The sequence below is a fragment of the Dromaius novaehollandiae genome, chromosome 18 (assembly GCF_036370855.1).
Source record: "Dromaius novaehollandiae isolate bDroNov1 chromosome 18, bDroNov1.hap1, whole genome shotgun sequence".
NCBI classification, from domain to species: domain Eukaryota; kingdom Metazoa; phylum Chordata; class Aves; order Casuariiformes; family Dromaiidae; genus Dromaius; species Dromaius novaehollandiae.
In genome coordinates, this window is record NC_088115.1 from 3,325,539 (window position 1) to 3,339,317 (window position 13,779).

Sequence of the window (13,779 nt, forward strand, 5' to 3'; positions counted from 1 at the left end):
TTTCTGGCTTTATTATTATTATTATTTTGTGAGGTTAAAAGAGGAGAAAAATGCCCCAGCAGCCCTAGGTACTATACAGAAAATGTTCAGGGTGGAAGTGGGAAAGGGGAGCGGGGCTGGGAGGGAGGACGGGGCGCTCCGTGCCTGGCTGTGCCGTGTGGCCTCGGCGATGGCAGAAAGCGTTAAGCCCCGGGAGTCCAGGTGTGGCTCCTTCCTTCATTCCTGGGCGCCGCAGAGGCTTGCGAGGCGGTGGGAGCTTTGCAGAGGCGTTAGGCGACGTCTGACTCGGCTGCCGCAGAAGAGCTGCCCACGGAGCTGGGGCTCGGCAGCGCTGGCTCCATGGCGCGGGGGTGGCTGGGCAGCGCGGTCAGCACCTTGCCGGGCGAGAAGGCTGGGCAGGATGGGACCGCTGGCGAAGACGAAGCAGCCCGTGGACTGGGCAGCCTGGTTTTAAATGCGGGGAAAGCAGCCAGCGCCCGTCCTCTGGAGCAGGGGAGCGGGGAGAGCGGGAAGGATGAGATTTGCTGTGATTCCTGCTTGGCCGAGGAGGTCCAGGTGGTGAAGCCGTGCCTTAGCCGCGTGCTGAATTACGACGTCGAGCATCTGCAGCTGCACCTGGGGAACGGCCAGCTGCAGGGGCACGGGCTGGCCGGCCCCGCACGGGCTGCAGCGCAGCAGAGCCGTACTGCCCACGGCGGCCACCTGCGCTGGTTCTGCAGGATGGACCTGGCCTGCGTCTGCACTGAGATGCCATCAGGAAGGAAAAAGAGGTGCCTGTCGGCTCCGGGGCTGCTGGGATACGGCGATGGGGCAGGCGCGGGGCCAGCTGGGGCGGCCGGCCCCATTCTGCCATTCCCAGCGTGCTAGTTTAACCGCTTATTCTCAGCTAAGACATAAAAACTGCAGCCTTGCCCTGTTCCTGGTGGGGCCTGATTCACTAATGAGCTACTGCTGAATTCTGTCTCCCAGGGAGATCCTCTGCCCCAAACATCACCAGATCTCACCCTTGCCTTGGCATCTGCCTTGGTGTCCTTGCCTGTGATGCACAGCACCGGCCTCTGCAGGCCTGAGCCCCCCCTTTCCCAGGCGGGGCTGGCACCGGCCTGTGGATCAGCTCCTGGGAGAAATGGGTGAACGTAGAGGGGGGGAACGACTTGCAAAGAATAGATGTTGGTTTTATCATTATTGTTTGCGTAGAACAGGTTTTTGATTAGATCAGTTAGCGTTTGCGAACTCTGCAGCTGGAAACCCAGTCATGAGTGACCACCCTGCACCCTGGTAAGGCAAGAGTAAGTGTTTCCAGGTTTAACCCTAGCAGGAGGTTTGATAGATAAGTGTGAAGGAGGGTGATTTGGGAAATGAGAATGCCTGTCCTTTGTACGTGCTTGCTTTCTCCTTTTGCGAGGAGCAGGGCTCCGATCCTGAGGCAAGGGGTTAGCAGCGTGTGTAAGGAAAGTTTTATTAAAACTTCTAGCCCCATGCATGTGCCAGGTGTTGCTGCCGGTGCCTAGAGGGGACCCCACTTTGTGTCTGCCACCGGGCTGCCTGGAAAGCCCAGCTTTGACAGGTGAGAAACAAAAAGCTTGAGACTGAAACTAGCTCTTCAAAGACCCCAGTGACCTTACCCAGAAGGGGAAGGAGATTCATCCCACCCATTTTGGTGCCTGGCTCCAGATGGTGCGAGTGCCGTTCTGGGGTGACTGGCAGTGGCTGGGCCGTGGCATGCCTGGTCCCCGGGCTGACCCAAGCCACCATGCAGCACCGTCACCACCACTCTGCTGCCCGCCATCTCCAGGGTTTTCAGGCTGAGGAGGGTGGGCAGAGACCGCTTCTGCCCAGGCAGGGATGACAGCCCCAGGACACTCGTCTGGAAAGTGCGTTTCAGTCCCTCGTTCCAGGTGAAAGCTCCTGAGACCCATGAGGCAGCTGTTTTATACTCCTCTTCCACCTGCGTTTTAAAAGACCAGTTGCAGGATTGCATTCCTAAGGGCACATTGCTTACAATCACTTATTAACAAATATTTTACTTCATGCTTCTGTTGCTGCCAGAGGGCTTTTTCAAGTGCTGAAGGAAAAAGGCAGACCTGGACAATATGCTGTGATGTCTTCTGGTGCTGCTAGAAAAGATGTACACATCCCAAGTTTGACTGAGACCTGCTTCTTTCTTCTTGAAAGGACTCCAGCTTTGGGGGTCCAACAGTTATTGGCAGGGCTCAGAAAGCTTGCTTTCCTTAGTCTTCTGACCCCAGAGAAAGCAGGTCAGTGATGGTTGTCTGATTTGTTTGCAGGATGAACTTCTTCAGATGCAAATGGAGTACGACCAGAAGCTGAAGTCTGATGAGGATGCAATTCTCAAGCTCCAGAACAACACCCAGTCCATCATGGTAAGGCAGAACGTGGGGCAGGGTTTGCTCCCAGGTTTTTATCCATACTACGAAGCTGCTCTGTCTCCCTGCAAAATGATGACAGCAACAGTCCTGCCTGGTCATCACCAGGCAGTTCCTCCAGGAAGATATCACCAGAGACACACAGGCAGAGCTCCTGGTAGAGGAGGAGGAGAAGGGCCTTGCCACAAACTGAGGGCAATGTTTGTGGCAGGGGAGGTTTCAGATTGGGCTTTGGTTTTGAGGAGAAACATTTTAAAGGTCAACATAGAAAAGCACCAGAATAGATTGCTTATGAAGAGTGTGGAGCTGCCTATGGAGGCTTCTGAGCACAAGCAGTATGGAAGGTTTGCTAGAAATGCCAGCTCACCCTGCCTTGTAACAGGGGGATTGACTGGATGGTTTCTTGTGATTCAGTCTGGCTCTACTGTTTTCTTTGGAGCCAAGTCAACTAGGACTAAACTGGTATAAAATCTACTATTTTGGTGAATATTTAAAGCATGAAGCCAGCATGAGATGCTGTGGCTTGAGCTAAAAAGCCACGAGCCGCCAGACTGAGCTCTTATTATGCGTTGATTTGGTTCTGAAGTTGATCTGCAATGCCCAGTTCAGCAGGGGGATACTCCCACAGGCTTTGGGCTTCAGGAAAACTCAGATCACATCCAGTCCTTGCTGGCCTTGAAGAGCGGTCCTGCTCTGAGAAGAGCTGGGGTCTCACGGGGGCAGCACAGGAGATCCAAAAGCCCAAACTCAGCGTATTCCTAACAAAAGCCAAACCCAGAAAGATCCTGTTTGTGGATAATTTGGGGTCTGATTTGCCTTAGATGTGAATAAATGTTTTTCCATCTCAAGAAGATGGAACATCCCTTCCTTGGCTTGGCTTTTATTATGGAGAATTATCCTCTGAACAGGTTATGTCGTCCAGCTGCCTGTCACAGTCAGCACTGGTGACTCATTGCCCCAGAGGGCATAAAATGTCTTAATAGCAGTATCACTTGCAAACTGTTAGGCGTGACTAATGACATTACTTGTCATCTTCAGGAAGGTGTGAACCACCTTTGAAATTTTAAGGCCCAAAATACTCACAGAGGTTGCCTAGTATGACCGGCTCTGTAACAAACTTTCTTGAAAAACTGCCCCAGTCCCACTCCCCAGAGCTCCTGCTGCCACGACCGCCTGTGTGCTGCGGAGTTTTTGCTTTCGCAAATGGTGTTGGGCCATGTCAGCATTTGTGGATGCAGTGCCCTGGGATGGGAGAGGGGCCAAAGGCAGCCGGGGGGCTTGAAGAACAGCACTCGTGGGTGACTTGTGTCTGCCACGGAAGTGAAGAGCCTTGCGGAGGGGCAGTCTGGGCTGCTGCTGGAAGCGGTCAGATCAGCCCAGCTGGAGGTAGTGGCATTTCTGGAGGAGGAGGAGCACGTGGCTGTGAACCACGTCAATGGGATAAGGATGCACTTAGAGGACAAGGGAACCCTCATGAAGGAGAATAAACTCAAACCGGAGAAAATGGCTGCTCTCACCAACAACTGCCTCTTCTTAAAGACAGGGTGCTCAGGGGCATCTTCCCATCACAGCGGCTGGAGGGGTGGTGTATTTTGGGGAACAACAGCTGTGCTGGGTGCTGCAGTTGCCATTCCAGCATGGCAAAATGCCTGTACTGATCAATAATCTTCCGCAATATTAAAGCCTAAAATGGCTTCCACATGCAATTTGGAGCCTGTTGGCTCTGCTGTGGTATTAGAAAGCAGAAACTGGGATTTTTCATTGGCTCCTGAGGTTTTTCTTTTTTTCCCCCTGTTGCCTTTGAACTCATTTGGGATTTTGCACCTAGTTCCACTGAGAAGATGCTAAACAGATGTGCATTAACAGGAGCTCATTTATTTTGTGGACACGAATACTGTGAATTCAGGAAGAACTCCAGGTTGGATGCACTCCCCAGTGTTTATACCGGACTGAAGGACAAACTGTCTGGAATCAGAAGGCTTGTCTTGGCATCAACAGGTCACTTACCGCAGCTTCTCCAAACTTTGTATAAAGAAAAACCACAGGATTTCACAAAGGAAGATGAGATTGCCTTGTATCTGCTTGTATATATTTCTGCAAAGCTGCATCTATAAGCATATGTATGCTTATAAATAGGTTAGTGCTACAACCAAATGGAAAAGCAAGGGCCCAAGAAATTGCATGCTGACTAGGCTAGAACCCACCAGAGCGTCCTTTCTCTGTGATAAGAACATCACTTTGGATTTGCAGTATTACACTGGTGCTGTGACAGCAAGCACAATGGGCCAAAAACTTTCTGAATTTTTTTGGCTTGCTGAAACTGGAACTTTTCAGTTCCGGGAAGGAGTTTCTAGAGAGAATGAGAAACAGGCAGATAAAAAGGGCATGAACTTGTAGTGTGAGCAGTACAGACCAAACTGCCTGCTCTTCTCACGCAAGACAAGGAGCAGGGACCTAGCATCCCAGTGAGTCCTCTGAGACCATGTCCAGGGATGGGCTGCAGGCTAACTTTTTTTTTATCTTTTCGTGGAAAAATTTCAGGTCTCACCTTGACAGAATGGGAACATGTTTGTGATCACAAGATGTTTTCAGAGCTCACAGAGCTGTTTCTTGCCTATGTTTAGTGACAAACTGTGATAAGGCGTTTGCAGCTAATTGCATGATCATAGGGAAAGTGAACGGACTTCATGGAGCAGGAGGGACGCTGGTGCTGTGGTGCAATGCCTCATCAAGGCAAAGGGCCGGCAAGACCTGCAAGCTCCACAGGGCTGTCTGCCTCCCCAACTAGTTCCCCCCTTTCAGCTTTGTCCTGGCCTTTCTTTAAACTGATAAACATCAGAAATCAGTGGATGATGTTTTAGTGTGTGGAAAGCCTGAGCTTTATCTGTGTCCCTATCCTGACTCCTTTTATGTCCACAGCAGAAATCTAATGAGCAGTAGGATGTAACCAGCTGAGTCTGCACCCACACAAGGGAATGTGGCTGAGCCTTAAAAATCCCACCAGTTTATATGTATCACCCCAGATTCCCCTAGCAAAGGAATAACGATTAGGTACCAGCTGCCAGCACTGCCTGTGCCTGCCTGCTTCCTCTGCAGGCAACACTCACAGCCCTGCACTGCTGCATCTGCTGCGCGGCTGGAAACTTCCTGTGCATGCAGGTGTGAGGTGGCCTGGGGAGACGGGGCTGTCCTTCCTCCCCCAGGCAGGAGCTTCCCCCCAGGAGCTCCGTCTGCTCCCTGGCTTGGTGCAAACATCACCCGCACCTTTGGTGGTGGCTGTTGAAGAGAAGGGCTTACACTGGAGGCTCATCTGGTTGTCTCTAAAAGCCCTTTACATTGCAAATGTCAGCAGAGATGTGGGGTCAAGCACCGTTTTCGCTGTGTGTTTGGGATGCTGAAGCAGCCTTTCTCACATTTTCAGGCAGGAATGATTTCTCAGAAAAAGGCACAGCCGTGAAGGCCAAGGCAGCCCTGCAAAGCAACTAAAACGCCTCTAGGCATCACGAGAGCGTGTCTGGTCGCACCGGGACGCGTAGCCCCTCACTCTGTGTCCGGCTCCGCGTGTGCCGCACCGGATCTATTGCCAGGGCACAGCCCGTGAGCGCCCCGCGGTCACCGTCCCCTGTGGTTGTATGCCATCCCTGGCGTGCCAGTAGCACGCAGAGGCCTCGCTGCAGCGTGGCTGCTGTTCTGACACGCTGCCAGCTGCTGTTCGTGTCCCGAAGCGTGGAGAAGCCAGGGAGGCCTTGCCCACCCTGAAGTGGATTTGGCCCCCACATCTGCCTGGGCTCACAAAATCCCGTGTTCAGGTGAAACCCCTGCAGCAGCAGCTGGCAGGCTGTCTTCCCTGGGCAACGGGAGGGAGCAGGTCCTTGTCACACTGCGGAGCCGGGAAACGGGCCCTGTCCCCCGTGGTGCGAGAACGCCCGGTGCCACAGCCCGGTGTTAGTGCTGGGGGTAGTAATTACTCCTCACTCTCTTTTTATTGTCGAAGAGAACTACGGGATCAAAACGATGGTGTCCGCAATTGTACCACCCACCCACCGCATATCTGCTCCGGAGTCAAAGCCAAGGAGTGATTTTCTCAAGTGTAGGTACTGGGTTTGGTGTTTTTAATAGTGACATGCCTTTAATGGAGAGGTGGAGACTGGTAAGAGATTTCTGGAGACTCGGGATGAGATTCGTGTCACCTGTCTCAGATACACCTCCCTCAGCTGCTACGAAGGAGTATTGGGAGGTGTCTGTCTCCTTCCACCAACAGCCTCAGTGTCTGGCTTAGACTCTTCTTTCTTTCTTAGGAAAGAAAATCCACATTAAGTAAAGGTATATGGATTAAACTCCTTGATAGGAGACTCTTACAAGGAATTCAGTTTACTTTCATTCATTTAAGGAGAACTAAACTGAATCATGGTCACTTTAATTCTGCTAAAAATGATACAAAGACGTTTAATGTGGCTTATCTTAATCCACTTGAAAAATGAATTCAGATTAATTTTCTTGAGTGCCTTGCATAGTTTGCCTTTGATTTTCCACACCCTAATTAGTTTTATTGTTCGTGGCTGAAACCTAGCATGGCTGTAGCTTCCATCCATCACAGGAAATGCTCCTGTGGTTATGCATGAACTTGAAATACAGAGCTCATGTGTTGGGTAACCAGTACTGAGAATACGCATGGACAGGTTATGTTCACCATTTCTCAGAATCACACTGCTGAAGTTGGGAGGCACCTCTGGGGGTCTCTAGTCCACCGCCATGCTCAGAAGAGGGTCAATTAGAGCAGGTTGCTCAGGGTTGTGTCCAGTCCAGTTTTGGAATATCTCCAAGGATGGAAATTTCACAACCTCTCAAGGCAATCTATTCCAATGTCTGACCACCCTCACAGTAAAACAAAGCTTTTTCTTATGTTTCAAAAATACTATTTCTTTTTCCTGTAGACATGTGCCTCTTAACATTTGATCCAGACACAGCTCACAGATATCTCTGACTCCTGGAAGACAACCACAAAGTGACCAGCACGACTCCCTGGGAACAGCCTTACTTGGATCATCCAGAAAGATTTGGACATTGGCGCCAAGTGTTGTCTGACAAGAGTTTGTACTTTGGCCGTTACTATTTTGAGGTTGAGATATCTGGGCCTGGCATTTACCTTGGTATGACATACAAAAACATTGACCAGAAGGGTTCAGAAAGCAGCAGCTGCATCTCAGGGAATGACTTCTCCTGGAGCATAATGTGGAATGGGAAAGGGTTCTCTGCATGGAACAGTGATGTGGAGACACCCCTCGCAACTGATGTGTTTAATAGGATAGGAATCTGCCTGAACTATCCCTGCAGGACCTTGAGCTTTTATGGGGTCATCTCTGATGACATGACCTTGATACACCAGTTTGAGTGTGAATTTGCTGAGCTGCTCTACCCTGCCTTTTGGCTTTCAAAGAAAGAAAACTATGTCAGGATAATCAGGCTGGGGGAAGATGCTGAGAAGACTCTGGCTTCTTTGCCTCCCTCTGGGGAAGCTGCCCCTTCAAAAGCGTCTGAGTCAGAAGAACTAGCCAGTGCTTAGGTTATGGTGTGATGCTAATGCTGTTACTGCAGGTAGCTGCGACAAAAAAGGGAGACAAGTTTCAATGAAGATTCTTATAATCAAATGTGGTTCTGAGCATCCCATATCTTAGAGATGGAGAAGACTTGAGAGTTCATGTAGTTGCTTGTCCAGGGGTCGGTGCAGATTGTTCCCGAAGTATGCTCCTGAATAATCTGTTTGGTATGAGTTAAAGGCCTTTTTTTGGTATGAGTTAAAGGCCTTTCACCCTCAGTGAGGGTGTTGTGCCACTGCCCTGAGACTTGATTTTGGTCTTACAATGCTGCTGTGAACAGGCAGACTGAAGCCAGGAAGACAAAGGCTGTGCTGCCATTTTCCCTGCTGTCTCTGGATAAATGGTCTCAGCCCCCAAGGACCAGCTCAGTCCTTAGCTGGTTTCAGGATCAGGGTCGCAGCATTGAGGTGGTGTAAGATCCCTTTAGGTCCTCCCCCTCCCAGGTCTGTGCTGAGGGCAAATAGCAACAGGTAGGGCTGATGCGTGGCAATAGTGTTAGGTGTGGGGGAGCCTGTTCGGGTTCCTGTGTCTCCAGGAACAGCCAAAAAGCTTGTTTCTTCTCCAAAGGTAACTGGGAAGCAGGTAGAAACAGATCGTTGTGAGCAGGGAGCAGCAGAGGCTGCAAAACTGTAAAAACACAAGGCTGAGAGCATGCCTTGCTTCTGTGCTGGGCAGAGGAATGAATGGCTGAGAAGAGGAGCATGCAGCAGAGCTTGGAGCCCCACAGGAGGGTGCTCTCAGCCTGTAGCTTGCTCCTGCTGCCTTCCCCGGGAAGAGGAGAAAGGACTGGAGGAAACCCTGCTCCCTCCTCGCTTTGCAAGTGGTAGCTGAGGCAGGGCCCTGCAGGCTGGGGCTTCCGGCTGGGCAGTCAGTAGCGACAGGGAGGTTGCCCACATATCGCTGGCACTCATCAGCCTGCCCTTCCCCGTGCCCTGGCCTCTGGCATTGCTGCCGTCCCTCCCACCACCGCCTGGCTCTCACTGTGCTGCCTGTGGGACATGCATTCTGCAGCGGTCCCTTGCTAAAAGCAGGCGACCTAGGGGTGCTCTCCCGTTGGGTGATGTCTTGCCTGCCCCAGCATCCCTGCCCCCAGCCATCTCTCACCTTCGCCTTAACAAGTCACTGTGGAGCGAAGCTCGTGGAGCCCCACGGAAGCAGAGAGGATGGCTGCAAGAGGGTCCTGTTGCCTGCTAATTTAGGTGTGCATTCTGCGAACTGAGCTGTGCAAAGCCCCTTGCTGCCAGGACCAGAAAAAGAGTAGGTGGGGAGCACTGGGAAGCACACTCTGCTGCTCTTTCAGCAGGATGGGGCAGGCCACAGCAGACAGGTCTGTGGAGCTACAGGGACTTCAGTGCACAGCTGAAGGAGGATTCCACCCTCCAGAAGCCAGCAGAGGGAGAGAAGCTATTACAAAGTGCTTTGCAGAGGAGGTCAGTCCATCATCGTCCTCATACTACAAGTGGAGAAACTGAGGCAGTGTGTGGGGAAACCATTTGTCAGTGGTCACCTAGCAGAGAAGTGCAAAGCTGGGAATAGCAACCAGCTCTCAGGGAGCCTGGGCAGTGCTGTACGCAGTACAGCGTTAGAAAAACAGAAGGGACAAGGTGAGGGGGGAGAAAACAGAAAGGGACAGAGGGATGGGAGTCTGCGCATGGTTCTTCTGCTGCTCACCAAAAGCTAGGCGAAAAGTCAAGCTCTGGCAATCCCAGGGATGGGGGTTAAGCATTGCCTCTCATCCCTCTGCAGGCTGAAGTTTCCTCTCCCACTGCAGCACTCTGCACCCCCACCTGCAACATCCCCAGCTGTATCCCTGCCTGGGCTTGTCCTGCCAGAGATAGGGTTTCTTACAGGAGAGACGGGGTTCCAGTTCCACCATGCCATGGACGGGAAGGAGGAACAGCCACAGCGCTTGCTCCTCTCGGGCTGTTACAGAGGTGTGCCCAGCCATGAATTCAACTCCCAAGTCTGGTTGCAACCACAACTGATGTATATCTGGGCTCAGTCCTGCTCCCCCCTTCATCTTGGGGCACAAACCAACCAAAATCTGCTTCCTTACTCCCATGGCAGCACCAGCGTGGCAGGTGACCCCAGTGCTGCAGCTATAGCTTACACTGGGAGAAACCTCCACCCAAAGCTGGCTCTGGCTGCTCTGCTCAGCTCTCATTTTATCTTGGCAGCTCCTGCCTGGGAGTTGCACATTTTATTCCCAGAATGCCAAGCTGCTCCATCCCTCGGGTGCATTCAGGGATTGGCATGCAAATAAGCCCGTCGCTGCATCAGACTGTGATAATTAAAAGTGAAGTTGTAAAACAAGCAGCATCAATTTTGGTGTACGTCCTCAGCAACACATGGTGATTGGACTGAGTTGGGAGGCATTTCCAGCTAAACAGCAAACTCTAAATAGCCTGCAGAGAATATATGAGAATTTAGCTTGTGCAGCAATTTGAGATGTCAAAACAAGTTTCCTTGTTAATATAAAACTATTTGGACTTTGCATTTTTAATTAAAGCTTTTAATTATACAACTGTATTTTATTAGCTTTTATGAAGACAGCTGCTTTAAATGCTATAAGCCAAATCTGTGCTCTGAAGCACTACTTGTCCGAGTAAGGATTTTGGTTCTGAATAGCCTTCACCATGAGTAAATGGGGTTATTTAATTTAAACTGTAATTTATTGTCCCAGCTTGATTGAAACTCTTTTACGACAGAGACAACAAATAACCCTGGCTGGAGGTTTTGCATGCCCATGGCTGGGAGGGGATGCTGTGTTTACGGCATGGGGACGTGTCTGTTAGTCCCTTCCAGGGAGAGCATCAACTGCTGTTGAAAAGAGCTCGTCTCCCTACCTCATCTGCCTTCTCAGGCTGTTGTTTTGCCTTTGAGCACCAGAAGGAGACTGAAAGCTCCTGGGTGCAAGCCTCTTGCACCCTTGGGAGGTTACGAGATGCCAAGCCCCACAGCGGGAGCTGCAGCTGTTGACCCATCTCTGCAGAGCAGCAGCATCGTCCTCCCCAGCACAGGGTCCCAGGGGAACTTGCCGGTTTGCAGAAGGTCAAACTTCATATCTGGCCTTCTACCATGCCTGCTATTCAGTACCGTGTTCATAGACTAGCTTTATCACACAATAGCTAGTGCCTGTGGTCCTATTCATAACCTGAATTACTTGTTTATTTGGATCCTGTTATTTACAACTGCAATGTGGCCTCTCTTGGTTTACAGCTTGCCAGTAGTTTAACAGCTCATAAGAAGCCTTTATGGCCTACCTAGGCAGGAGAAGAGTGGAAGAAGAACAGCATACCTGAATAAAACTGCAAGGGAAGAGCTGACAATCAGACGAGGGTTTCTAGCTGGTGTGCCGTCACGCGCTGAGCTCAGTGCCATGTTCATGGTAAGTGGTTTGAGACCTTATTCTTCATCGCTGCCAAAAATCAGCACGATGTACTAATCGTGTAATTTGGAGAGAAGAAAGGTGAAGTGGTCAGCGTTTCAGCCCTGATCCAGGTCAGTTCATGGCTAGTGGAAGCCAGTATGAAACAACGGCAGCTGCGAAGCTTAAAGGGCAGCTCAAGAGACCTTACGTGTGTTCCTGCATTAGAGGATGGATAAAACCCTTGGTGCTGAGGCAGGACTGGTCTCTCTGGACCTGGTTATAGCTGCTGGCTATGAACCACGCTTTCCTCTGTCCTCCTTTATATTTCAGGGGAGCTTAAGTTGGGAATGATACAGGTGCAATATTGTTCAAAGGAGACACCACTACTCAGTGTGGCCTGTATGTGTCCACATGCACAGAGGTGCCTACACAGTTCAAACTGTTAATGAACACGTCTATGTGCTGGGCTGAAAGCAGTAAATTGAATGTCATCTGGGTTACCTCAGACCAATGCCTGTGCTGAAGATTTGTATCTGTGCAGCATTTCACGTCAGGTGACAGATGGAGTTCTCCAAGAGAAGGATTCACAGGTATCTGCTGTTTATCCCAGTTATGCAGCAACCCCATGAAAGCTGCTGTTTGCACTGATGGCCGTGCAGCACTAGGGGATGTTTTTGCTCTGATGTTGTGTCTGTGTCCGGCAGTGCACTATGAAGGGCAACGATCCCCAGGCGGGGGCACGTCCCAGGAGAGCTCAGTGTAGAAATGACGGCCAGTGATGGGGATTGTGTCCAGCTGTCCCAGTGATGCAGGTAAACAGAGCGCAGGGACTTGGTGGAGCTGGGACAATGGTAGAAAGCTGCTCTAAAAAGCTTATGATCTGAGTCCTGGTCACAATCCAGTTGCCTGTCCCTTAGCAGGGACCCAGTCTGACAGCTTTGCTCTGGTCTGGTGGTCATCAGGAAAACATTAGCATAATTTAGTGTGATTTCATTTCTCTATCCTGTTCTCTGCCTACCCTTGGCCTCTCCGTGACACCAAGACTCAATCAACCCTTCTCCCTAGTTGTGCTGGTCTCCCCAGTGCATGGCTGAAAGGAGCTGGTGCAGCAAGTATATGGACACCACTTCTTCCAGGTGAATGATAAATGCAGGACTTGGCTTCTTGTTGCTGCTGGTCTCTTCATCTAATAGTGTGATTGTAAGAGGGAGGGAAAGATTGAAAGGAGAAACAAGAAAGCTAATGAACTTGAAAAATGGATGTCAGAAAGGAGTCAAAGTGGCGCTGGAAGGGAACAGGCTTGTTGTCACTTAATAAACATGTTCCTCCTGCTGACAGCATCTCCCTCTTGATTGGTAGGTTGAGTTTTTAGAGCAGAACAAGGACTGGACTCTGGCTCTGCTAGGATGCCCAAGGGAGCAAGGCAGCCAGGCAGGCCAGACTGGTCTCCCAAGGGGGGTTTAACAGGAAATCAAAAGGGTGGGCCTGGAACAGAAAGTCTGACTTCACCCACTCCTAATTGCTTAGTTACATCAACCAGCGGGCTGGCTCCTCACCAGGGGTGATGGACTATTCCCAGAAGCCCAGTGCAGAGGGCAGGGCTGTCTCAGTGTTTTGTTGTTGAAAAGGCACTGAGAGTTCAGAGGGAGATTCAGGAGCAATTAAAACCACGAGTGAGTGTTTCTGTCATTCATGGGTGTGATGGTTTGGGTCTTGCCAGGCTCTGCCCATCAGCTCCATGGTGAGGAGAAGCACAGAGATCTCCTGAGATGGCGGAGCGCTGCTTACCGAGCTGAGTGCTGCCGGGGAGGGACGCTGGGGCAGATGGCATCTCCTGGCCTGAACTGGTGCAGGCTGGGGCTCTGTGCTCTGCTTCTCCTGCTGCTGGAGAGAGACGGGCAGAGCTTGCCTGAGCCGGGTGTGCCTGAGCCGCGGTCCTCAGAGTGCTGAACCTGCCGCTGCTGGCTGAGTGCTGGCCAGGGGGTGGCTTGTGCCTCCGGAGGGGTGGCTGGAGGTGGCCTGGTGCAGGTGGATCAGTGTGCGGGTGCCTGTCTTCCTCCACTGAGGGATGCCCAGTTGGTGCGGGACTGTCCCTGGCTCAGACTCTGTGCAGAGCCTTGAGCAGGCCTGACTTCCCTGTTGATAAAACAGAGATACCAGCCCTCTGCTACTGCATTTGGACTGCAAAGCCCTTGCAAGGCCTGCCGCTTCACAGGCGGCATGCACAGCAGAGCGGGGTCTTAGTCAGGGCCATGAGCCCATCACACTAATCCTAGCTGCAGGAAGCAGGAGGTGAGCAACCCCGGGAGGGTTTTGTTTCTCTGCAAGTTTTGGAGTCAGAGACCACAGTGCTGTTTATTTTCTGAAAATATCCCTCTATGCACAGCTTGTTGCCTCAGAGGAGATGGTTGTGCCACGTTACAGG

The 13,779-nt window shown here is 51.3% G+C and overlaps 1 protein-coding gene across 1 annotated transcript; it reads left to right on the plus strand.

Moving 5' to 3' along the window:
- The first annotated feature begins 318 nt into the window (after positions 1–318).
- On the plus strand, positions 319–10,513 carry TRIM16 (tripartite motif containing 16). The gene is given in 6 exon segments (XM_064522952.1): positions 319–810; positions 2,289–2,384; positions 3,690–3,926; positions 4,277–4,453; positions 6,387–6,477; positions 7,322–10,513. Coding segments are annotated over 6 exon segments (1,701 nt in total). The 5' UTR covers positions 319–339; the 3' UTR covers positions 7,951–10,513.
- The last annotated feature ends 3,266 nt before the right edge of the window (positions 10,514–13,779 follow it).